This window comes from Schistocerca serialis, chromosome 2 (assembly GCF_023864345.2).
Source record: "Schistocerca serialis cubense isolate TAMUIC-IGC-003099 chromosome 2, iqSchSeri2.2, whole genome shotgun sequence".
Taxonomy (NCBI): domain Eukaryota; kingdom Metazoa; phylum Arthropoda; class Insecta; order Orthoptera; family Acrididae; genus Schistocerca; species Schistocerca serialis.
The window spans coordinates 631,547,534-631,574,575 of record NC_064639.1 but is presented as its reverse complement, the minus strand read 5'-3'; the positions used below and the strand labels follow the sequence as shown (position 1 = coordinate 631,574,575).

Below are 27,042 nucleotides of genomic sequence, written 5' to 3'. Positions count from 1 at the left end.
GAGATCTCCTAGATTGGCGATCTTGTACACAAGCTCCTAACTGCGGACGTCTGCAGCCAACAACTCATGCATGTTCCAGAGTTAACACCACTACATCAGCGTCTACGACTGAAATGGGCATGTGACCATCGGCACTTGACGCTGGTGCAGTGGCAGAGGGTTGCTTGGTCTGATGAATCCCGATAACCTTCATCATGTTGATGGAAGTACACGAATCAGTCGTCTTCGAGAGTACCAGCTCGTTGACATTTGTACTGTGGGCTGGAGACCAGCCGTGTCGGCTCCATTATGCTGGGAAACATTCACGTGGGCATCCATGGGTTCAGTGGAGCTCGTGCAAGGCACCATGATGGCCTGGGAGTAACCACACTGGTTGCTGACCATGTACAGTCCTTCATGACGATCATGTTTTACAACTGCATTGGCACACTTCAACAAGATAAAACGCCATGTCACAATGCTAGGAGTGTGATGGAGTGGTTTCAGGAACGCTGTGGCGAGATCAAGTTGAAGTGCCGGCCCACCGACGTGCCAGGTCTGAAACCAATCTTACAAGTCTGGGACGTGACTGAACAAGGCGTCAGAGCTCATTGCCCCCATCACCCGAATTTGCAGGAATTAGGTGACTTGTATGGGCAGAAGTTGTGCCAACTCTATCCATTTACCTACAAACGCCTTACTGCTTTCATGCCATGAAACGTAACAATTGTTATCCATCATAAAGTTGGCTATTAACTAGGTGGTCATAATGTTCTGGCTGATCAGTGTATGATGTGTGATACTGTAGTTTTCGTGGAACAGTTTAATGGGAGCTCTGTGTTACTGATAGATTCGTATTATGGAGTTATGCACAAATTGAAGAAAAGTGACATTTCTCTCACGGAACACTACGCAGTCATAAATGATTCTGACACCCTTATACTTTCGTATCTCTAGTACAGTAATCGTAGAACTGTGAAAAAGCAGTGTAGGACGTGTGCAGTCAATATGTATAGACAATCATTAGATAGCAAAGAAATTTAGGTGCTATGTTTCTGTATTGCTATGAATATTATAACCCAAAGGATTTTATAGAGAGACAATCAGCAGGAGAAGTTCTTTTGCTTCCTTGACAAATACCGGGCAACATGAGGTTTGTCTGTCTATAAATGGTGGGACCGACATCTTAATAAGTAGGCTAAATTTACATCTATATCGGTATACTTCGCAAGCCTTGGCAGATGATGTGCTTGTATCACTACTAGACATTTCCTTTCCTATTCCACTTGCAAAAACAGCGAGAGAGAAAAAAGACTGCTATAAACCTCTATGGGAGCGTTAGTATCTTGTAGCTGGTCTTTGTGGTCGTTACGTGAAATATGTGTTGGTACAAGTAGAATCATTTAGTAGTCATCTTCAAATATCAGTTCTCCATAGTGTTCCTTGAAAAGAGCATCTCCTGGAGGGTCTGTCCCAGGGTGTAACTGCATGACACACCTGCTTGTCATGCAGTGTGCCATGGCCAGAGGACCAAAGTCGTCTTGACGTATTATGAGATCGGAAGTTGTGCTTAATGTCGTGCAACAGACGGGTACAAGGAGAGAATCCAGCTAGTCGGCTGTTGGGTGCAATTTTTGTGTCAAATCCTCTCGGCTGTGCTCACAGAGACCTCTGGATAGCTTAATAGGGATCTAGCAAGTATGCTGATTGTGCAGCGACAGAAGCTCGTATGTGTGGTGTGTGTACTGCTCTTCAATTCTGAAATGTCAATCCTTACAACATCATGAATATATTTAGCACTTGGTGCTTTGCGGTCGATTGACGTGCGAAATGAGAGTGTTGGATTGTGCTTGGGTATTCACACATTACGTATTTATAAAGTGTCTCACTGCAACATCTTCGTGTACCTTCAGAAACAGGGAAATTGTAGCACAGGCTTGAAAACCATTACATCTAGCTATCGGAGGAGTAGTTGATGGGAGAGGGGAGGTAAGGAAGGAGATAAAATTTTTTCTACGGTGGTTGAATTGTATGAACACTTCCGGGTGAACACATGTGCAGCTAAACCGTCTCTGTCCCGGCGATATATTTTACGCTCAGTTATTATAGTAGCTGTGTTATTGCAACGATTTTACTCAACAATTAGCGCATATGTTGCACTATGACATATTGTTCACAAGTGACGGTTTTTTTCTTACAATTTCTGTAAGTAATTTGAGAAGTGAACTATTTCTAAGAGTTGTGGTAGTGTGTAATGGCGTTCTTACACTTCAGTGATAGTCAGCTATTCTATCCCTTCTTAACATGTGTCTGTGTACAAGTTTCTGAGTAGCTATACAATTGTAGATCGGTAGGAAGCTACTCTCCTACACTTTAGTGGCTTTTTGATGTCTTGTCCGATCTTACCACGTATGTATGGGTCTGTATACAACTTCCCTAGGCGATATACATTTTTAGATCGTTTGGAGATAATTATTCTGACTTCCCCGCCAATTTCGACTAGTATTGTGGATTAGAGTCCACAGCAAAGTGAACGTATATTCACACGAAATTAAGAGAAAATCCGTTTCAAGCGTCCCCAGTTGATCCCATACTCCAAGGTGAGCACCCGAGCTTCATTCAGTCTGTGGTAGTGGGAAAGGACAAATCTGTTTTAAACACTGTGAACTGACCGGCCATTTTAAAAAACACGAGCAGTTCTAGCACAGTCAGTATTCTTTATGAGTTGCGAAATACATTCTCAGTCTATCGTCCTATATCCTCTTGAAAGGTATTTCCATTATTTTCATTCATTAGCAGTTCCTTTCATCCGTTCCGTAGAAGACTTTAGAATGCAGTCCTCAGTTGTATGCTTACTGGTAATACACGTATTAAAATCCACTCTGTCCATCACCAACATCTTAACTAAACACATTTCCCACCAAAAGTAAAGACAGTACCTTCCACTCCATCCAATTTACCGCCTATTCACATGTGGTGGTGGAAGGGGGTGTTGCATTCATATCTGCGGTTCCGGATACACAAATGATTGGAATATGTGAGGATGGGGTTGAGGTGCTGAGGATTGTGGAGGACAACCCAACACCCCCAAAATAAAGCAAACAAATAAACACGCTATCTTACATTCCTCTCTCAGGACAAAGTGAGTCTTTTTCCCACTAATATCCTGATTGGAGACAAGAGGGGTATGTGAAGGGGTGTACAGGAAGTCTGCGGGATTTCCCAAGTGGAGGAAATGGGGAAAAGAATTGGTCATTGCCACATATTTGAGAGATGGTTATATGGAAGGAAACAATAATAAAATTCCTTTGCACATGGATTATGAAATGCACGCCTTAATAGGCATGAGCACTTGTTCATATGAGGTCGTCCTACCAGACGACGTCTAACCCAATGTTGTTGTTGTGGTCTTCAGCTCTGAAACTGGTTTGATGCAGCTCTCAATGCTACTCTATCCTGTGCATGCTCCTTCATCTCCCAGTACTTACTGCAACCTACATCCTTCTGAATCTGCTTAGTGTATTCATCTCTTAGTCTCCCTCTACGATTTTTACCCTCTACGCTGTCCCCAATGCTAAATTGGTGATCCCTTGATGCCACAGGACATGTCCTACCAATCGGTCCCTTCTTCTTGTCAATTTGTGCCACAAACTCCTCTTCTCCCCAATTCTGTTCAATACCTCCTCATTAGTTACGTGATGTACCCCATCTAATCTTTAGCGTTCTTCTGTAGCACCACATATCGAAAGATTCTATTCTCTTACTGTGCAAATTATTTATCGAAATTTTTCACTTCCATACATGGCTACACTCCATACAAATACTTTCAGAAACGACTTCCTGACAATTAAATCTATACTCGGTGTTAACAAATTTCTCTTCTTAAAAAACGCTTTCCTTGCCATTGCCAGTCTACATTTTATATCCTCTCTACTTCGACCATCATCAGGTATTGTGTCGATGGTGTTGGGGAGGGTTGAGGGGAATAGTTGGCGGGATAGGAAGGGGATGGGTAGAGCTGTAGCCGTGGACTCACGAGTCTCGCAGTTCCCTGCCTTAGTGTAGAGTTTTACCCGGATTTTTAACAGATGCAACCTGACGTTTGTATTTGTACAGATATGTGTTCGTGGCAAGGTAACCCTCTTTGCTTGATTTGAAGCATTTGTGGCCATTGCAGATCTAATGAGGGTCGATGCTTATGACCTGTTGGAGGCGAGTTGTTATGTTACGCATATTCTACGCTACAGAATAATTTACTTTAAATTTTTGGATTTTCTTCTCTTAGGCATTCCTGGTTGTTCATGAACAGAGAGACTAGATGTTCCGCATTTCTAACAGCTTTGTGTTGTGAAACAGTACGCTAATTATAACTTTCTAGAGGAGTTTGGAAACAAACACGTTTCTATCTGTCAAATGAAGTTTGCCTGAAGATGTAAAAGGTCACAAAACATTTTTTTGAAATACGTTTTAATGCCAGTAACGATTAACAGAATACTTTCAAAGTTCATTGCCAGTTGATTTGTTCCCGCTAAGCTAGAGACCAGCTCTTGGTCAGTTAACAAATTTAATTAAGTACACTAGGAAGATTCTCAAAATCTTTGTTTGTATAGAACGGTGTAATAAACGATAAGAAGACCTTCAAAATCTTTGCTTCTATAGAACGGTGTAAGAAAAGATAATTTTCACGTGTTATTGCTGTTAACATTATATGTATTATAGGACGTGTCCTGTTGCCATCTCTAAGAGAAGCTTGGTAAGGAGAACTGTATAGTGTAACTTTACGATTGTATTGAATGTTTCTACTCACTGAGGTGTTCACATTCTGCTGGGAGTGTTGCTGATTGAGAAATCGAGACCCACATTGTTTCCAAGAATACATATGAAACACGGAGTACACATAGGCAGAGCCCAATGTACCTGGGTGTGTGTTATGCAACTGAAATGGACAAGTTCCACACTGTTGCTCACCAACGAATGTTTCGCTTCAACATTCACCTACCTCATCGACATATTTAAATCGACTTTTTGTATAGGTTTGTATTTACTTTGCTATCCATGCGGTTAAATAGCTGTCTGCTTAGTGTGTGGCATACAATGAAAGGTCTCTGTTGGATTCCTTTCATGTTTAATTTCTTAAATCTGTTGCCATTTACGGCATAAATACCTCTTCTAAATTTACTGTGGCGTTTCTGACTATCTGGGAGGAGACTGAGTAGTGGAACGTGTTACTTTTACACATAAACAAGAACGATCTGTCACACTACTACACTTTAAAACAGAGTTTATATGTAATTCATGTCACACAGTCTCATACGGAACCTACATCCGCTTTCTTTTATATACTGTATATGATAAGATACTGTCATCCCCCTTTCCTTCTGTGTGAGAGGATGAATGAGCAAATGTATTTCTAGTTGCATGCTTGAGGGTAGCAGACAAGCCTGTCTGCTAGAGAACAGTAGGACCAACGTCGGAACAGGTAGCTAGGCTTTCTTAAAGCAGAGAGGTTTCTATTCTTAGTATGGTCCTGTCCGTCCGTTGTCATGTTGGTATAGGAAGCTGCCCCTCTGGCCATTTCCGTTTGTATTTGTGAGCCACCCCTCAGGAAGGGACTAAGCAGTCCGTCCATGGCAAGCGTCTGAAGTGGTAAGATCTCCGGCTAAGCGCGTGTCTGCTAAGTCCGTAGGACAATGGATTTCTTAAGTTCAGCCTAACTGAAAATTTAATCACCTTTATTTCAGGTTTAGCTCTAAAATATCTAATGTTATCTTAAATTGCTGCGCAGTGTAATTCTCGTGTGAAGTTCAGATTATTTTCCGGTAGTTGCTTTGTCACTACTTTGTGCGTAAAGTGGAACCACGTGTTGATCAGTAACTCTAACTAAGATCAATCTTAAATGCGAATGCTTGTGTGATTATAACGTCTCGTCTTGACAATATTTTTCAATATAGCAACTTTTCTTTATGTCCAACCCACGTGGGGTGTACTTTGCGAGACCAGTACCACGGGCATAAATAACTGTTTGACCCATCAGGTTAGTAGTAAGACGTTAGTAACCAGTTCGAGGTTTTTCTTTTGTAAATTGCTTTTCGATCTAATTTATTTTAATTATCAAAATTATTGTGGAGTTACACTCTTTGTGTAAACCAAGTTGACCACGTGAAGCATGTGGTGTAATCATCAAAGTACCCCCCAGCTATTCTTTTCGCGAAGATTTCACAAAGAGTTAATATGAATTTAGTATACCAGCGTGTGGTAATTACATGACGGACAGGATTGTGCTACGAACGTAATTTCTTTGGGTGAAAATTTGAGTCTGTTGGTAGTGGTTAATTTTCTGTTGCATATGTTTCAATGTTCTTTGTGTGTTGTTTTATGAATGCAGTGTTGTATGCAGACTCCCAATCTTGGCTCTATATTTGATGTGTTCCGTAAGATTACGAACTCACATTTTCACAGTCCTAAACAAGGCACCAGCTCAGTTATAACTCACGTTTAATATGCTGAAATTTCAATGATCAATCTTAAAATAAATTTCCAAATATAAACTGATTTCTTTCTTTTTATTTAAATTCTCTTATATATATATTACATTCTCTTTTATATATATATATACATATATTACCGGTTGTAGTATGACTATTAAAAGATTAGAATTAATGTTAGTCTGTTTGGGAATTTGGTAAACCTAGACTAGATACCTGGTGAAACAGTTGCTTAGTAATGCAAGATTAACTTCCCCAGACAGCTCACAGCTTTTAACCCGATATTATTGAATATCTGTACCCCTATCATAGCAAATCAAAGTAACAACCTTACAACAACACTCGGCTGTCGAGCAAACGGAAGCTTGCCAGAGGTAACGGTAGTATTGCAAGGGCTCAGGTCGCGATGTTTGCATATCATTTTTTCACAAAAGGGTTGTGAGCCCTCTTGGGAATGCAGTTCACAAAACGCAATTCTAGACTACACACTTAATGGGCTATAATATGAGTCTCTGATGTGCTATAAATATGTCAATAGTAGAACCTGTACGAATTTGAAGCGGGTCTGTCTCGTTGGCTCATTTCTGGAGTTTTAATTATTGGTCCATTGTTGTGTATTCTTTTGATTGCTCACAGAAATCTTGTACAATGTGTACTAAAATACCGCACAAGCCAGCAGAATTCATATCAGGTCGTCCTACCAGACGACGTGTAATCCATAGACTACATAAATGAAAGGTGCTGTAAATAGTCAGTGAATTCCAAAAACCTCATCCACGAGTCTCCACTGGCAAATGTTCTGTCAATGACGCCAGATCTTCCGTGGAAACCTCGTCATTGCTATGCACGGATACAATATAATCTGTGAATGTCTGTCATCCCTTTATATATCGGCTGAGATACTTTGTGCATAAAATGAAGGTCATGCCTGCTGGCTGAGATACATACGACCAATAATCCACCTACACTCCATAGATGAATGAAATGGGAAAGACCTCTATATAAGCAATCAACAAAATCCGTGCTTATCCAAACTATATACAAAGTACTGATCTACTATTGGAGTAGCAACTAATATACACTGAAGAAAAAAGTCGCGACACCAGAAATTATTGACGTAGAGTATTGAAAATTCTGGAACACATTTGACTAGACAACGTACGCAAGTGACTGTCTTCGTACGATCACAGGTTAACGGAAGCGCGAAATAAGCCATTGCTGATACGTTAGAAACCGGTGTAACAGCCAGAATGTTGAATGTGAATACGCAAGCGTGTATGCATTATGCTCTTGGTTCGTTTGTACAGGGACGGTTAATACTGGCTGTGAATGAATCCGGAGTTGTCGTCTCATGGCGCTCGACTGGAGACGGATCTGGCGATGGACCAGGCCAAGGCAACATGTCGACACTCTGCAGAGCATGTTATATTGCAATAGTGCTGTGTAGGCTAGCGTTATTCTGTTGGAAATCACCCATGGGATGCTATTCAGTAATAGCAAGACAACAGGGCGAATCAACAGATCGGCATACAAATTTTGATTCAGGCAGCTTGGGATAACCGCGAGAGTGCTCCTGCCAACATACGAAAGCGCACCCATGACCATGACTCCCGGTATAGGTCCAGGGTGTACAGCATTCACACAAATTGGTTGCAGGCCTTCAGCGGCCATCATTGTCAGTGATGCACAACCAACTTTCATCAGAAAACATAAAAGACATACTTCCTGACCTCCTGTTAGCTCTCGATTCATACCACTGAAATCGAAATGTCAGTGGTTTGGGGTGAGAGGGCGTTTAGCTCGGATCTCGGGTTTCACTGACCTGTTAACACATTTCGTTAAAACGAATGTCGCACTTGATTAAATATGGGAACGCTCTATCGATTCACCACTTAAAATGTGTATACAACTGATCTCCGAAGAGTCGTGAGGAGCATTTGCTCCGACTTTTATGCTGATATTTGCAATTACGTTTTTGATTGTTTACTTGGAATCAGCCGAAAAATGTAGTACTCGTCTCTACTTTCAAGCGACCCTTAGTGTCGCCAGAAAGCGTCTGTTTCATACCCGTTACAGGCAAAATGAGTGTGTAAAAGAATCTAACATGCCCCTCTGACAGAGCGCTCACAGATTTCATCTAGTCATATACATATTACAGTGTAGAGCCAAAGAATAGCCGAAGTCCATCGGAATGCACAATGGACATGAATGGATGCAGGTGATCTGACAGGATGCTTACGTACGTGGTACCCGTCAGAGTCGTTTCTAGACGTATCACGCCTCCTATATCACTCCAACTGCCCACGTCCCACACCATTACAGAGCCTCCATCAATTTGAACGTCCGCTGCTGTCATACTGGTTCCATTGATTCATGAGATTTTCTCCGTACCCGTACACGTCCATCCACTCCATACAATGTAAAACGAGACTCGTCCGACCAGGCAACATATTTCCTCTCATAAGCCTTCCACTGTCGGTGGTGACGGTCCCAGGCGAAGCGCAAAGCTTTGAGCCGTTTAGTCATAAGTGTACGCGAATGGGTCTTTGGCTCCGAAAGCCCAAGTCGATGAAGTTTCGTTGAATCACTCTCACACTGACTCTTGTTCATGGCCCTACACTGAAATCTGCAGCAATTTGCGGAGGTGTTGCACTTCTGTCACGCTGAAACATTCTCTTCAGTCATTGTTGTCCCAGTTCCCCAGCCGTCGCGATGTTGGTGATTTGATGTTTTATCGGATTCCTGAAATTCACTGTACGATCGTGAAATGGTCGCACGGGAAAATCCTCACTTCATCGCTACCTCAGAGATGCAGTGGCCCACCGCATAAGCGCCGACTATATAACACCGCTTTAAAATTCATTTAAATCTTGATAACCTGCCATTTCAACAGTAGTAGCCGATCTAACAACTGCCTTAGACACTTGTTGTCCTATACAGGCGTTGCTGTCCGCAACGCCGCATTCTCCCTCCTAAGATATCTCTGTGTTTTAACACGCATGCCTACGTCAGTTTCTTTGGCACTTCAGTGCATATATTTATAACCGCACCGCACTTATTTCGTAGGTGTACTATCCTCTAGGCACAGGGCTCTCATCTTCAAAATGGAAAGCTGTTTGGATCGCAAAGTACATAGCATGAACGATCAGTGGCATCTATACATTTCATTTCTTCAGGATTTGAGCCTTACTGCATTATCAGAGGCTTCGTTGATAGAAAAAGAATCTTCATTTAGAGCCTGTGCGTAAACTGTCTTGTATTAATTTTAAAAAAAGCGTTATGAGCTGATTTAGGAATTAACTTTTTTACTAGAGCTTTCTCTTCTCAATCCACATTTAACGGGGACTGCCCACAAGACGTGTGTGACATATCAACTCAGCTGTGTTGATGCTCTGTGGCACTTAACTTACGTGGAAACACGTCTTTTTGTTTTCTCGGTTTGACTACAATGACACCGAATTGAGAGAGATGTGACAGATACCCGTCTTCTTCCAATGATATCGAATGAAACTAGGAAATTTGTGGTAACGTCTTATGGGACCAAATTACTGAGGTCATCTGTCCCTAAGCGTACACGGTACTTAAACTAACTTACGCTATGGACAACACATACACCCATGCCCGAGGGAGAACTCGTACCTCCGACGGGGGGATCCGCAGGGACCGTGACAAGGAGACTCAGACAGAGCGGCTACCCCGCGCGGCTACGTCGAATGAGAAGGAAGTGAACGGTGCAGTATGATAACCCGTCTTTTTTATCCCGGTTGTTGAAATAGCGTTGGTAATAAATAAGGCAGAGCGAACGATAATGCAGCTTGCCAAAAACAAGGAAAGTCAATCTGCTGCTTGTTGCTGCACCACAGTTCCCGGAACGGAAAATCAGAAAGGAACGGTACGATAACATTCGATGATGCCATTGGGTGTTTAAACATATATAAACGAAAATCTAAGACCGGCAGCAGTAGTATTTCTTATCGAGTGCAATGAAGGCTGCTCTGTTCTTTGTTGCTGGTAAGTATTGGCAGAATATATAAAGTTTCTTTCACGATACACATATTTTTTTCTACCTTCTTTTTACATGATTTCTGAGACAGCAATTCGCTTGAAAATCTATTTACACACTCGGAGAAGAATTGGTCACTGCCACAATTTTGAGAGATGCTTGTATGGAAGGAAACAAGAAAAAATTCCTTTGCACATGGACTATGAAACGCACACCTTAATGGGCATGAGCACTTGTCCATCTTGACTACTTTGAAACACATCATATCTACATAAGATGTTTGCTATTTCGAATCATCCACAGAATGTAATAAAGTAATGAGTAATCAAATGAGATGGCGTTATTTGGTTGTTTTGTAGCAGCATGTACTATTCATATTGTCCCTGAACTAGAAAAATATTTTTTGTGACAGGTGTACCTACTGTTCCATAGTAAATGGAAACAAGGCACCTAATTCGAATATCAATGTTTGGTGATAGATCGTAGTGAGTTACTACCTGATCGTTAACACTCGAGTGATTACTGAGTGCAACAATGATATAAATTAAAAGAATGGGAATAAATATAGTTTTGCTTTAGTTAGCCGTAACTAGGTATGCCAATGTCGTCTGCACGAATTTAGATTGCTGAGTAGAAAGGTCGTCAGCAACAAAAAGGGGCAAAAGTTAAATTTGATAAATAGCTAATCACGAAAGTACCGGGCAAGAAAGGTAATGGGGCAAAAAATGAAGTGAACTCGCGTGAGCTTAGATGCGAAGACACGTGTAACATGAACACTGAAATCTAACATGCAATAATGTTAATTATAATTCTGCAACGACTAGCAACAGTCCATAGAAGCTATGCTGTATTACGTAATTCGTGATAATGCTGTCTGTTTAAAATATGTTAAATCGTGGCCAAAACAGAGTACAGTTCTTTACCGGTTACTCCGAAAATGATGCCATAGAAACCGTCATTTATGCCAACTGTTATTTGCTAATGCTAATGCTACGTACACATATGCAATAAAGTCATTTACACAACACAACATAAACTCGTAAACTTTCTTTGACTGTCAGTTAGCCAGCATACTTTTGTCAATAAAATATGAATTGAATTTGAATCACTTCCAGTTTGATCTTATTGTCAGATAGTTTGATCGACCTGGGTCTGTAAAGTTTGCTTTGAAGAATGTCCCAAAAAGATACTATTGCGCTGGCATGCCTGTTATGGAGCTATAAAAATACTGGCTATATCTTACTTTGTGATGCGTTGCTTCTGATGTAATGCTTATTACGAAATTCGTTATTGGCGGTAGGCTCCTCTTGATTAGTCAGCAGCTTGAATAAAATTTATGCGTACAGCAGTCTTCATTAATTCCAACATCTTCTTGCGATCATGTTGTGTGTCCATACACGTCCTGACCTAATTATATATTTTGCCTGCCTACATACATATTGTAACACCATTTCGATAACAATCTCCATTTGGCATTTGCGGACCGTCACACATGTCTCCACCGCACCATAGACGCTTCGCAACTCATCTCTGCCCTCTGTTCTAGGACTGCGTGCGTTCGCGACAACGATGTTATTTTTCCGTGAAATATATTCTTTGCGTTAGTTGACCATAATTTTTTAGTCTCTGGCAGCTTATTTATTACAACGATCTATGTAATTATTTCTTGTTTATTCATGCAGCATACATTATATTTCGATGAAATTTAATTAATGACAAAATTCATAAGTAGATGTAGTTACGAGAAATGGTTATAAACTCATGAAAGGAAGTAGCTGAAAAATACATGAGAATTCGGGTATTACGTATGACCTGCATTTGTGAGTCGTCGCTAAAGGTCATGCTCAATATGGTGTTTGGTACTGGCCTTTGTAATAAGAGGCTACCATTATTATGGCAAAAGTAGAGAAAAAACCACAATGTAAATGGTTTTCACAAGCTGTTCACAACACATACTGGTTCAGTTAGAATTAATGTATGTGCTGCACCTACCCAGAACTATGAATACGGTTTACAGTTTACCCAAACTGCTCATAGCTCTTACGGAAAGCGTTTTGAGCCCATTTGTGCTGGACATTTCTAATGGCTTGATCCAAACTACCTCTCTAAGTATGCAGTACTTCTTTTATACCGAGTGTATTGTGATCAGTAGTGGGCATGTGACACTTCCTCGTCGTACCTTTGACATTATCTTTCCCAGTATCCGTTTTGTTCTGTTAAGAGCAACATGTTGAGTTATATCAGCAATTGGGTACCAAAACAGTCTCGTGTTGTGGTACAAAACATCTTTTAGCATTCTACACAAGTGTCACAAATATGCCGTAATCTGCTGCTACAGCTTTCCTAATAACAGTTACTTAGGAGATATGTACAACTTAGAGCCTGCCAGACAACAGAGTACCATTACCATCCAGAGGAGATAGATTTGCAAGTGGCAGAATTGTGGCACTAGTCATTTGAGTTGCACCTTATCTCCGTATATTCAAGCTAGCACATGGCAATCAGATTACCTGACAATAGTATCAGAGCGCTAGATGGTAAAGTTGCACCAACAGCCAGTAGACAAAGCTGCAATCTGTAATAATGTTCATTGTTTTCTATAGCATTGGTCGCAGTTGCGGCGGTATACGGACGACCAGAAGAGTCGACCACTGCCGCCATCCAGGGTGAGGAACAGCCGTCCGCCACCATCCCAGCTGTGAGAACATTGGTGGCGGCGTCGTACGCGGAAGAAGACGAGGATACCATTTGTGTCCAGGCAGACAACAAGTTCTACTTGTATGCCAATTCACTGAAGCTGTATTCTTGCTACAACCTACTACCGAAGGGTAAGTTACTTTCCATAGCACGATTTTGTATTCATTGTTGACAAGATAACCACAAACTGTTGACTATAAAATTTTTGAAGGGTTCCAAAGTGAATGTGAGAATATGAGTTAAATCAAACCATCAAGGGAAAATGTTTATCCTTACGTTACACTTTTACCGTAAAATGTTACCTCTCCGTGAACAACGAAAGATACGGCACTTTACGAAAATGCAACTCATTAACATTCTTCACCAAAACTATTCAGAGCAATTTCCAGCACATATTTAATCCTTTTTTCCAGTTATTTGTTAGACTCTTAAATGTGATGCATTTTTTATCTTTCTACGATGTAGAATCTGAGTTCTACTATTCGAATTATATTACATAAAGCTACATGAAGTTCTCCATGGGCTTTGGTCTTAACATTTAGCGAAGAGATATTTTAATAGGCAATAGATATTCGTGCTGTGGGGTTTATTTTGACAGTACTGTGTTGCCTGTTTGGTACCTAGAGGTCTTCCACAATCTCACTGTTATGGCACCATAAGAGAGCGAAAAATGAAATTCATGCCATGTAAATAGTTGATGACGTATCATTGTGTTATCAGTAGTAAATGTATAATGGTATATATTTCTATTCATAGTTTCTAACTCTATTAAAATATATTTCTTCTATTTATTGTAGTTTACGTGGTGAAACCAAAGAGTCTGTGTAAACCAGTCCTGTCCGACTGTCCCAAGAACTAGGAGTATTGCAAGTGTGTCGGCTCATCCTGGAGGAGCTGACTCATCTAGGATTGAGTGAAGACGAGATGGCTGAGCTGTTGACTGAAGACATCAACAATTTTCACAGAAAGAAGTAAATTCCAAGAGTGCAGAACTTACCTCTTTCACTAGCAAGAAAAACTGGTGGAATCAACATATCTTGTTTTGTGATACTTTCTGATTGCTTCAAGATATGCAATAAATCAGCTTTACAACCAGGCTACAAACTGAGTGGAAGAATTATTTTTTAAACATGGTTTAGCCTGTTGTATCTTTCTGTTGGACTTTTAATAGTTTTATTCTGACACAATAAAACTGTTCTTTCATGTCCTCAACTGTTATATATCAATTGTAGAACACATTTCCTAATCTGTAGCTTTACATAAATAGTGGCAAAGTATAACTGCGTATTAATTATACAAAATACACAACATCCATTCATGCTAACCATGGACCATCCAAATACCCTGTTCCTGCCTTAACACTTTAACTGGAACGATGACACCGATGGACACTGCGGAGACTTATGACTGACACAGTGGCTTGTCCTTGCCTTTCCTGGATAACACATGAAATAGTTAAAAGCCAGAAAAAATGATGTCTTCTCTGGCCGGCCATCCGACTGCTCCTGCTCCTCACCGATGGCCAGACCTGCACTCTGGGCAACGCCATCGCCGTGCCACTGGAGCGACGCCATCTGCAGCGTTACAGAACCCCTGGTTGCCACCCGTGGTAGCAACGCGGCCACATCCTGCCATCTGAAGTCGCCTCGCAAACTAAAGACGTATACACCTGCAGTTGCGATGCCGTAATATTTGTAGGGGACGCTGTATCGAGCCAGAAAATGGAGGGTATATATATAAGAATGTCTGCGCTCTATGAATTAGTAAAAATCTAACAAAGAGTCGTTGTATCTTCACCAGGACCCTCCCCTGCTGTTGTCCACATCCCCCATCCTTGGAAGGGACCGCGGTCCAGTTTACATTTCTCTCTTTAGATTTCACATATATGTAAGTACTATACTTAAATGACTGTTTATGAAATTAACGAAAACTTAATGCTGTTGTATTTATAAGGGATTTATGTGAACTCTTCAGCTGTTATATAAATAAATGCCATTGGACAAATACGGAAGCAATCACAGCTGCATCACAATCTTCAGTTGGCTGTCTCTTGGAAGGCATTTTATGACAACTGTAACTGTATATGAACAAATTGTAAGTAATTTCAGTGACACTTAACTGAAAACTGACAAAAATGAAGTAGACCTTAATTACAGGCTTAGAATATAGAAATACACATCTGATAGCCCATGAATATCAGGAGATATAGACTGCTTAAACGCATGCTCAGGTAGTTCTGAACCACGTGGGCAGTAATGTTATTGGAGATAAAAACCGAAAAAAAATATAGCGCAGACTATTGGCGGTTGTGATATAGTCGGTATATCAAGCAGACAAGAAATCCATGCAAAGTAGACAAAATGCTAAGACTTTATTGAATATGGCGATGTAAATGATAAAAAAAATGAATTTACGAAATTCATCGCGAGTAGTGCGGAACATTTCAGAATGGTAACCGTTCCCTAGATGCAGAATAATTTTCTGCTACGAGGGCTTGCTGAAAAGAAATTCTTCACAATTCTTTATTCTATTGTCTACATCGGCTGAAGAAATACATATCACGCACTTAGTCGACTTTTCCGGATCGATCACTCAAACTGCCGGTAAAAGACATCGAATTGTGAAGTGTAACATGGCGTTGTCTGACGTAACCTCGTCGGTGCCTGAGAAAAAACTCAGAAAACTAAAATCACGAATTCGAAGTGTTCGTCCACACGCAGAGCACCCTCCCCTTCAGCGGGACAGAGCCAGACCAGAAACGAACGTAGCGGCGTCTGCAACAAGCAGACGCCTCGGGTTCATCGTCATCCATCATCATACATTCAATTCCGACTTTGTCCCAGTCTGCTATCATCTGCTTCCATAGCCGAAGCAACACCTTTGAGGACTTCACTTTGATAGCTATGAAGTGGTGCAGGCAAGGTAGTACTAACGTCGACAATGTCAGACATTCTACAGTGATAGTATTAGCATACTGGTTTCTCGTTGCAAGAACTGTGTTCGTCTTTAGGGCGACTATGTTGAGGAGTAAACGTGTATATATGAAGAATAATGATGTAGAATGTTAATAAAGTCTGGTAGATTCGAGCGACAAGCGTCAGAGGCGATGAAGCTATGGAAAACATCAAAACACTTGAAAGACTGAGGTCTGAATGCAAAATTAATAAACCATGTTTTAGACAATGTGGAGAACCCTCTCATAGCGTCTGTTGAGTGTTCAGTTGTCTGTGCCGACCAATAGTATAAACAACTTCAGATCGATATAAACAACAACTAACTTCAGATCGATATAAACAACAACTGACATTGTGCAATTGGTGGCATCTCGGCTTAATTATAAATACCTGAAGGGAAACGTAATGGTAAAAAATATGCCCTATCATATTACAAAGTCTAGGCTCAGGCATCTTAGTCTTGTTTTTGTACCATAATTTCTATATATGAAATGGAATGCGCATGTGAAGCCTGTCGTATAAAATACGAACGGATGTCTTTGATTTCCTGGCAGTCTATACCGAGGATATGCAGATACCCAGGACGCTTGAGGATCTCAGTGGTATACTCATAAACTGCTGTTGGTTAACTCATAGAGATGTCCTGATCCTGCTCCATAAAATTGTCTTAAGCACAACATGGTGTACTTGGCAGTAGGCAGGCCAATGTCATAATATGGTTTCTAACTACTCCACGTAACTGATTTATAATTTTTTGTTCTAATATCTAACGTAGACAATGAAGTACGTCTGGCCCCCATCATATAAGCTGTGTAGGATCCATAACGGCAAAATAAAACAGGCGATGCCTATAAGGGAATATTCTCATTTCTCCCTAGCTTGTAATAGGAAACCACAGACACGATAACAGTTGGAACTACCCCTTTTCATGTATTGTACAGCGGTTAACGAAACACATATTTTTGTGGTCATCAGCCTTAGAACCGGTTTGATGCACACCTTCTATAGCCCATGGCAAAATCTTTATTGAGGAGTACTACTTGCACACAAAGTTCTCAATTAGATTTTGTGTATTTTACAATTTCTGTCTTCCCCTAAAGGTTTTACCCTCTGTATTTAGATCTGCGTAATTTATTTCCTGATGTAATAGCAGACCTCGCATCGTCCATCATGTCAGCGTCCTCCACACATTCCTTTCCTTGCTGATTCTGGGTAGAACATCCTCATTCGTTATCTTACCAGCCCACCTAATTTTCTATATGCTTCTACACCACCAGGTCTCAAATGATTCTTTTTCGGTTCCCTCAACTTCCATGATTCACTTCCATAAACTGCTGTTATCCAGATATACATTCTTTAAAATTTTTTCTCCAAGTAATGCCACTGTATCGTACTGGTAGACTTCTTTTGGACAGGAATGCCCTCCTTACCTGTACTATTCAATTTTGTGTCCTCCTTGCTTTATCTGCCGTTTGTTATATCCTTCCACATAGCAGACTTAATTCAGGTTGTTTCCATTGTAGTCTGCAATTTTGATGTGAAGATTGTCGCAAATCTCATTTCTACCACTCCTTATTACTTTAGTCTTTCGTCGGTTTACTCTCAATCCATATTCTACACGCAGTAGACTGTGCATTCCATTCAACTGATCTTGTGAATCTCCTGCTCTTTCACTCATGATAGCAATGAAATTAGTGAGTATTGGCATTGATTTCCTTTCATCTTAAATTTCAATCCTCCTATTGAACTTTGCTTCTATTTCTGTCATTGTATCTTTGATGTATAGACTGAACAGTAGGAGAGAAAGAACGCACCCTTTCCTTATATCGTTTCTAATGGTGCCATTACCTTCCCTACACCCAAACTGGTTGTCGTCTAACAGTTCCTCAATTTTTATCTCCGTTCTTTAGTTCATTAGTCTAGCAAGTAACTTTGTTTTCGTCTCCCATTTCGACTACCCTCTCTTCTTTTATGACATCAGACAATCCTGCCTCGAATTACTGGCCTTACCCCTTGTATTTCATTAGACAAAGGGGTGCTTGGCTAACTTTGTACACATGTGTAGAATATCTGTTTTATGTTATTCAGGTTAACAAGTATGAACAGAAACACTTTTTAATTTTAGTTCACTGAACAACGATAAAATAAACATGTGAGATAAATCGCTGTTAAGCCTAACGATACTAAAAGGAACTATCATTTTATAATTGTGTTGCTGTGTACATGTATTACCCCACATTAATAAACCGCTCTGAGCATTAAACAATGCTATTGCATCAGATCTCAGCCAAACGCCTAATCAGTTACTATCTAATAGAAAATTGTCTCATTATGGTATTGTGATGTTAGCTGTGTATCTGGCACATTTCCTTGCACGGACCGTAATTTTTTTCTCACCTAGCTCGCTGTTATTTTATATTAATACTCCTCACTTGGTTGTAGGACAACATAGTTTATCACTGTGTTACGTGAAGCAATAATGAAGGAAAAAGTATTGGCTCTCAATTATAAAACAACAATGGGTCGTACAAAACAATATTAATTGTCGTTGGCACACTTTATACACAGGCGCACCTGCTCGAGGGATAAATGTAGTCTTTCGACCTACCTGCTCTTCTCTCTGTGTTTAAGTGTAGAATTTCCATTTCATGTTATTGTTACTGGTATTGTATTTAATTACAACAAGGGGTGTTATGACTTTTTTGTATGTGACAGCTGTCCTTCTGACGACATTTTCCTTTCCAATTTCTCCACATATTTCTTGCAGACATTTCTCCGCAGTTCCCCCGCACTTGCCATTTCTTTCATTGCTAAATCAGTAATTTTGCTACAGTGTGGCCATTCCCAGATCATTTATGTACTTTGTTGTTCCGTTGAGCAGAAGAAGTTTTTTTTGTCTTACCTACGGTCTCTTTACAGTTCCCTTGTTTGTATGTGTGTTGGTGCTACTTCCGCGTTTGCCAATTTTAGAACTATACATTGCTCACTGACTCCAAACCCACACCATTCCTCACTACCGGTACTTCAGTAGCCCACTTGTTTCAACCTCGATTTCTGCGACCAATACGCTCAAAGTACAATGCGCTATCCACCATTATTAAATTGCGGCCTGAATGTATATCTGCTCCTGTGTACACTTCGAATCTAATACCTGATTTCTGGAGCTTCTCAACGTACCATGAGTAATTCAACTAGAGTCAATCCACTTGTGATTCTTGAGCGGGGTATTAGCTATTACAAACTGATATTGATTGCAGAAGTCAGACGGGCTTTCACTTGACACGTTCCTACTACCACACCCATATCCTCCTTTAACTCTTTCTTGTCTTTCCTTACCTACTACAGCGGTGCTGCCCTCCATGACTATTACATTTTAATTTCCCTTTACATACTGGATTACCTGTTCAAAGCCCTCATATGCTTTTACTGTCTCTCCTTCTTCCTCTTGCGATGTCGTCTTATATACCTGAAATATTTTTGTTGACACTGAATTACTATTGACTCTGATGAGAATAGTCCTTTCTGTTCATGATGAAACCTATTACCTTGATAACATTTTCTGCTGCCGCTGAAATGACACTGTTCTCGTGTTTGCAATTCTCTTCACTTATCCTCACTGTAACTAGAATTAGGCTTCCTATTCCCAATGTTCAAACTTCTGATATTCCACGCTCCGACTCATAAGCGACTGCTCTAGAATATCTTGCCGATGAAGAGATTATCATGACACTCTTTGAATTACAGGCGACGTGTTTGTGGACGTACATAACGTAGTGGTTTCCATTGGCTTCTCCATTCTTACGCCGTTGTTCATCGCTGATTCTTCAGCCTTTTAGGGACAGCTTCCACCCAAAACACAAGAGGTTGCCCAGATCTCACTTTTTTTCTCCGCCCACTTTTTATAATGCTGTTGGCAGAACTTGGCTGACTTTTACACTGGAAATCTGTGGCCGTCTCTGCTAATGATTTTCATCAAAATTTTACTCGCTGACTGGGTTCGAAACCAGAACCAAAGATACTTTGATTTCTAGCGAAAATCTCTACCCCTAGGCCTTAGTGATCTAAAACGACGGAAGACATATTTTAAAAAGAAAGCCTCATTTACTCCCAGGAAGGGTAGTTTTTTTCCTTTGGTTTTAATTCTCTACAATGTGGTGTAGGCAGTTTGTAAGACATCCAACACACAGTGGAGCAGAGTTGACTTAGAACAAATATCACGAGACGGTAAAGTGTACCAAAGCGTTGTCCAGTAGTGAAAAATGCAAACCTTCTGAACAACCGGTCGGTCAGAAGCAAAGTATTGGAGTTATTTTCATTCTCATTTATGGAAAATACAGTCTGGGCAAAATGTTCATTGCCTAGGGCTTGTTTGATTATCTCATATGAGAGATAAGTCGATGACTTGCTAAACAGTATAAGTTTCGTCTTCTAAAACTCTTATAGAAAGCTTAGACCCACGAATTTATGTGCTAGCGTGGCCTCAATTAATCATCAATTAAACATGACCTGATACGAGAGGGAGTCACTTTGCGCAACGCATTTATAATGGACACGGTAACGAATTAATTGATATGCACAGAACCGACAAGTTGCAATAAACACCTGAATTTACTTGAAGTACATGTATGTAACTGCGGCTATAGCTCAGCTTTGTGCGCGAGGCAGGTTTATTCAGATTGTTATCGTAGTTTACAATACAAGACTTTATATGAAAACATAAAGCGGTGCCTCACCTACATTAACAACAACTGACTTATATTGTGCCCTGGTGTGCTGAGAAGAACAGAGATGATTGCTTACAGTACAATTAGCGTCTTGTGGATCGTAGAAAGAACTCAGCGACATGAACATCATTTCTGAATCAAAGTGGAATGAATTGCTACCAGTAACAAAGAACAGCTATGTGTAAAATGGTTAACACTGGAACATAAAAGCAAGGAAATTCCAATGATTTGAAAATATTTTATTACATAACCTTACAGTCGCACCGAAAACGTAATTGTGCTCATTGAATGGGCATGTAATGTACACAAACGCACAAATATTCCAATGGGTAAAAGACTGATTCTGTACCGTGCACTGTAGACCACTGAATTCACAAAGCCACGAGCGTAACATTTGAGGAAGAAAAATTCGTTGTAAAGTTCTCAAACTGTTTTGAAATTCACGGCTACAAAGCCTTGCAACTCAAAACATTAAAGTAGACTCTCGTGATCCTTACACCGTTTCCGAATGTTGAGGAGACCCTGATATCAATTGTACTTGATGTTTATACAACCATTTGGCATCTTAACACAACACAAAGTCACTGACCTACTTTACGAAACAGACCCGCAAGGCTAACTATCCAGGAGACAACACTGTCTCACTCAGACACGCAGTCCACCAGTTGGGAACGGTGAAAATACATGTGTCGTTGTGTGCAACATCGAATATTATAGTGTAATTTGTGACAGGATGCTAACAGAATTTGTAATACGTCTTTGGAATGAATATGTACTGTATCTAAAATGTGTGAAATGTAAACTGACACTTGATATCATTTCTTACTATATAACGCTACTTCTGTTGTCCATTCATTTGCTAGCATACTTCTTTCTGTTTGTATTGGCACAAAGACAGGAATATTTTCTTACTGTAACAAAGCATCCACATATACTCTTACAAATAGCATATAGCCTATATTACAGCAATTGAACTGTCCTGATATTTATTGGTTTCCACGCAGGATACAGCAACTACGATAGTACAGTTATCAGTTACAAAGTCGAAAACTGGCAATTTGTAGTAAGGTCTTATGGGACCAAACTGCTGAGGTCATCGGTCCCTAAGCCCACACACTACTGTTGTTGTTGTTGTGGTCTTCAGTCCTGAGACTGGTTTGATGCAGCTCTCCATGCTACTCTATCCTGTGCAAGCTTTTTCATCTCCCAGTACCTACTGCAACCTACATCCTTCAGAATCTGCTTAGTGTATTCATCTCTTGGTCTCCCTCTACGATTTTTACCCTCCACACTGCCCTCCAATACTAAATTGGTGATCCCTTGATGCCTCAGAACATGTCCTACCAACCGATCCCTTCTTCTGGTCAAGTTGTGCCACAAACTTCTCTTCTCCCCAATCCTATTCAATACTTCCTCATTAGTTATGTGATCTACCCATCTAATCTTCAGCATTCTTCTGTAGCACCACATTTCGAAAGCTTCTATTCTCTTCTTGTCCAAACTATTTATCGTCCATGTTTCACTTCCATACATGGCTACACTCCATACAAATACTTTCAGAAATGACTTCCTGACACTTAAATCTATACTCGATGTTAACAAATTTCTCTTCTTCAGAAACGCTTTCCTTGCCATTGCCAGCCTACATTTTATATCCTCTCTACTTCGACCATCATCAGTTATTTTGCTCCCCAAATAGAAAAACTCCTTTACTACTTTCAGCGTCTCATTTCCTAATGTAATTCCCTCAGCATCACCCGACTTGATTAGACTACATTCCATTATCCTTGTTTTGCTTTTGTTGATGTTCATCTTATATCCTCCTTTCAAGACACTGTCCATTCCATTCAACTGCTCTTCCAAGTCCTTTGCTGTCTCTGACAGAATTACAATGTCATCGGCGAACCTCAAAGTTTTTATTTCTTCTCCATGAATTTTAATACCTACTCCGAATTTTTCTTTTGTTTCCTTTACTGCTTGCTCAATATACAGATTGAACAACATCGGGGAGAGGCTACAACCCTGTCTTACTCCCTTCCCAACCACTGCTTCCCTTTCATGTCCCTCGACTCTTATAACTGCCATCTGGTTTCTGTACAAATTGTAAATAGCCTTTCGCTCCCTGTATTTTACCCCTGCCACCTTTAGAATTTGAAAGAGAGCACTCCAGTCAACATTGTCAAAAGCTTTCTCTAAGTCTACAAATGCTAGAAACGTAGGTTTGCCTTTCCTTAATCTTTCTTCTAAGATAAGTCGTAAGGTCAGTATTGCCTCACGTGTTCCAGTGTTTCTACGGAATCCAAACTGATCTTCCCCGAGATAGGCTTCTACTAGTTTTTCCATTCGTCTGTAAAGAATTCGTGTTAGTATTTTGCAGCTGTGACTTATTAAGCTAACTTAAACTAACTTACGCTATGGGCAACACACACACCCATGCCTGATGGAGGACTCGAACCTCCGACGGGTGGAGCCGCATGGAGCGTGACAAGGCTCCCAAGACAGCGCGACAATCCTTCGCTACAAGAAGAGCACAAGTTATGCTGCGATTTCGAACTTTGTGTTCGTCTTCTACATCTGCGACACAGTGTGCCCTAGGATGTATGGTTGTAGAAGTCTGCATTTTGGCTGTTCATGGAACGGTAACACCTCGAAAATCCTCTCATCGTGTCTCTGGAAATGCCTGCAGCAAAACGGTTTCTTCATTCGAACGAAGAGAAACATGACACTGCTTACCATATCAGGATTTTACCAGAGGAGAGCGAAGTTGTATTAACTAAAAGAAGATACCTATGTAAATCCACCCTGCGAAGTTTTGTCTTGAGAATGTCCTGCAATGTCGTCAGTTAATTTCGGTAGTAAGCTCTTGTGAGGGTTTGTCCCTTGATTTTTTTTCTGTTAGCATCTGCAGCAAATTATTTAACCTAACAGTGAAATCGGTGATGATAAACGTCATCTTTGTACACACTTTGCCTGAGAAAAACATTCTGATATTTTGTTTTGCTAAAGTAATAGATTATAGTGGTTTCTTTCTTCCTTGCTGCCAGAGGGTTGTGTCATTCCTGTAACTTGAGTTATGCTGTGACACAGTAATTCTACTTGATTTATTTCCTATTTACTTTGCAGTATAGTGCATAGTCCTGCATTCTGTTCAGATTGAAGCAGCCTGTTTAGTAACATGACGATCGGACCCAGTAAGCGCTCTATCGTATTCTGAACTCAACATAGTAAGTTGAAACTGCAATCTATGTTTGTAAACGAAGTTTCGTTATTATTACAAAAACTATCAGTTTACTTTGTCAGTTAACACCAAGACGATATGTTGTCATCAAACTCTTTTCATTCCAACGACTACTTCTTAGTCTACTGCTAATTATTCATGAAAATGAAATCAAACTCTTAATATCTTACAGGATCTATTAGACAGTAAGAAAAAGTGAAAGAATCAACGTCATCTTCCTAAATTTTATAATTGCATGTTCTCTTTTCTTCTTCGCAGTGTGATGTATGCTTTTCTTAATAACATTTAGGTCTAATGAACAATCTTAAAGTAACAAAACCCATGGTGGGGGGGGGGGGGGGATGAGAGGTGATATATTACACTGTCGACCGTCTTACAGCACAGTTTAAAAATATTATGTATACGAATTTTTATTGCCATTACGTTATTAAAACTTGTTTTTCTCTGTTTCTTGTACTGAACGAAAACTCTAAAATATTGGCGGAAACGGACTGAAGTCGAAGAAAAAGATGTTAAAATTTTTTGAAATTATGTGTTTTTCTTTACGTCAAAACGTTAGAGGTAAGGACAACATTACTTATTTACTTAATTTATGCATATAATTAATTATATAATTAATCATTGACAGCCCATTTTCAATCAAACTTGCATTATTTGAGTTATTTGTGAATTAATTGCCACCGTTACATAGTTATGTTGTGCAAGTTAGCTGACTATGTGTAGCGAATATGCAACATGGTACAGTGCTGTTACATTGTTTGAAATTCTTAGTGAAAGGTGCCCATTTTTAATTAACATTGCTTGTGTGCTGTTATTACACTAATATATGTAATTTGCCTATGTAATTATAGCCATGTCCGTATTATGGTAAAAATAGAAAAAAAAATAAAAATTTAATCTGAAAAACATAATCACGTAGAATCATACCCTGAAGGTAGTGAATTCGTTGATGCGACCGGCAAAAATATTGTCTCGTCAGGGGCGTGAATTGGAGTCAAAGGCTGAGAGAGAACAAATTGGCTAGCCATACTCAGTACCCATTTACGGCAATATGTCGAAGTTTAAAGGCAATGGTGAAAACGATTTTTGAATACCATGGCAATACCAAGGCCATACGAAAATTAATGGGTAGAATAAGTTATATAAAAGGATATGTTCAGGAGGTAAATGGAAAAGCCGATAAGTTCACTTCTGGAAAAGACGTTATGTTAAAGAAACAGTTAGAACAGTAGAGGGAAAGTTATAAGTTAAAGAAACAGTTTCACATGCAGAGGGAAAAGTTATTCACAGTACTTTTAAAAGTTGATTTTGCATATAGGCACTCAGATGAATGAAAAACTATATTAAGAATTACAGCTTGTTGGGCAAAGGTCCTCTTCTGATCTGTTATCTGAGAGAGGAACTTCCGATAAACCACTCAGGTCAAAGTTAAATGAAATCAAAGGTAATTTAAGTAAAGAGTTGCCTGAATGGCTTTTCAATACCACTTCTCAAATTAGTGATATAGGCTAGTATTGTCAAAGAAATGGTTCATGACATGCCGCCATCAGTTAGTGGTGAAATAAATGTGTCACATAACTGTGTTCCATACAGGGTGGGAGTTGCCGTTTTGTTAGAAGAATGTCTATTGAAGCAGCGACAGTTCGAGGTTATCACAACCCATGAAAAAATCATCCTGCTGTGTTTGTAAAACCTATTAAGGAAGTATTGCCTAAGTCTTCGTCAGATCAATAGAAACCAATGGAAATATATTGTCTCCTATTTATCAAGAATACAAAAGACAGAACATCTGCTGCAGATCGTCTCTCAATGAAAACGTCATGTGAACCTCCAGTTTTCTCGCTGCAGTCAGTTCATGAGACGTATGTCAGAGGCTGTAATTAGTTTACTCACAAACCTCGAATAAAGCGGTATAGAGCTCAAGTTTCTTCTTGTCTTTGATATATAACGTTTGAATCCACCTGATTTCAACGAGTAAACGAGTAAGAGTTATTCCAAGTTCTAGGAGACTGAAGACCTCAGAAGTTAAGTCCCATATTGCTCAGAGCCATTTGAACCATTTCAGCAGGCTGTCTAGTCCTCTGCCCATCACTGACTATGTAGAAAGCTAACACAACTAGAAAACTACTGCACTGTCTTATAGGATGATAGTCACAGCCATGTAAATTATATGTGGACTGCACAAAGGAATTCAGACACATAGCACCTACAATTCATCGATATCGAATGAGTGCCTACAAATGTCACCCTGTACGTGGCCTAATCTCCTTTATTATGTTTCTATGGTTACTACGCCAGAAATATGACAGTGTAATGGTGACAGAGTTTTCATTGACAGCATAGTGTCTCGTGACAAATATGTCACCTTTTTTCAATGCCTTCCTCAGAGTCGATCTTCACTTGTTCCAAATTAACATTGTAAGTGTAGACCAGACGTGTCTTGCATTCCAAGAAATAGTTCGAGAGAAATTTAAAAATTCGTGCCAAATAATTTAACAAAGGACGGTGCTGATAACGCTTGGTACATAAAACGAATTAGAACCCTGTTGCAGAAACAACGAAAAAAGCATGCTAAAGTTAAAGGAACACGAGATCTCCTAGATTGGCGATCTTGTACACAAGCTCCTAACTGTGGACGTCTGCAGCCAACAACTCATGCATGTTCCAGAGTTAACACCACTACATCAGCGTCTACGACTGAAATGGGCATGTGACCATCGGCACTTGACGCTGGTGCAGTGGCAGAGGGTTGCTTGGTCTGATGAATCCCGATAACCTTCATCATGTTGATGGAAGTACACGAATCAGTCGTCTTCGAGAGTACCAGCTCGTTGACATTTGTACTGTGGGCTGGAGACCAGCCGTGTCGGCTCCATTATGCCGGGAAACATTCACGTGGGCATCCATGGGTTCAGTGGAGCTCGTGCAAGGCACCATGATGGCCTAGAAGTAACCACACTGG

General features: G+C 40.1%; 2 protein-coding genes across 2 annotated transcripts in view; both read left to right on the top strand.

The window, feature by feature from the left end:
* The window catches only part of LOC126457704 (uncharacterized), an 89,413-nt gene that overhangs the window by 43,863 nt on the left and 18,508 nt on the right, over positions 1–27,042 (top strand). The window lies entirely within an intron of this gene.
* LOC126457705 (uncharacterized) lies at positions 10,433–14,376 on the top strand. Its single transcript, XM_050094235.1, has 3 exons — positions 10,433–10,475; positions 13,071–13,295; positions 13,962–14,376. Exons 1-3 carry the CDS (start codon positions 10,448–10,450, stop codon positions 14,021–14,023), a joined length of 315 nt encoding a protein of 104 aa, XP_049950192.1. The 5' UTR covers positions 10,433–10,447; the 3' UTR covers positions 14,024–14,376.

What these genes read in the sequence shown, in the direction of transcription:
- LOC126457705 (XM_050094235.1), top strand. Translation starts at nt 10,448, where the DNA reads ATGAAGGCTGCTCTGTTCTTTGTTGCTG. An exon ending in TGCTCTGTTCTTTGTTGCTG is followed by an intron (nt 10,476 to 13,070) that starts GTAAGTATTGGC and finishes TGTTTTCTATAG; the next exon opens with CATTGGTCGCAGTTGCGGCG. An exon ending in CTACAACCTACTACCGAAGG is followed by an intron (nt 13,296 to 13,961) that starts GTAAGTTACTTT and finishes TATTTATTGTAG; the next exon opens with TTTACGTGGTGAAACCAAAG.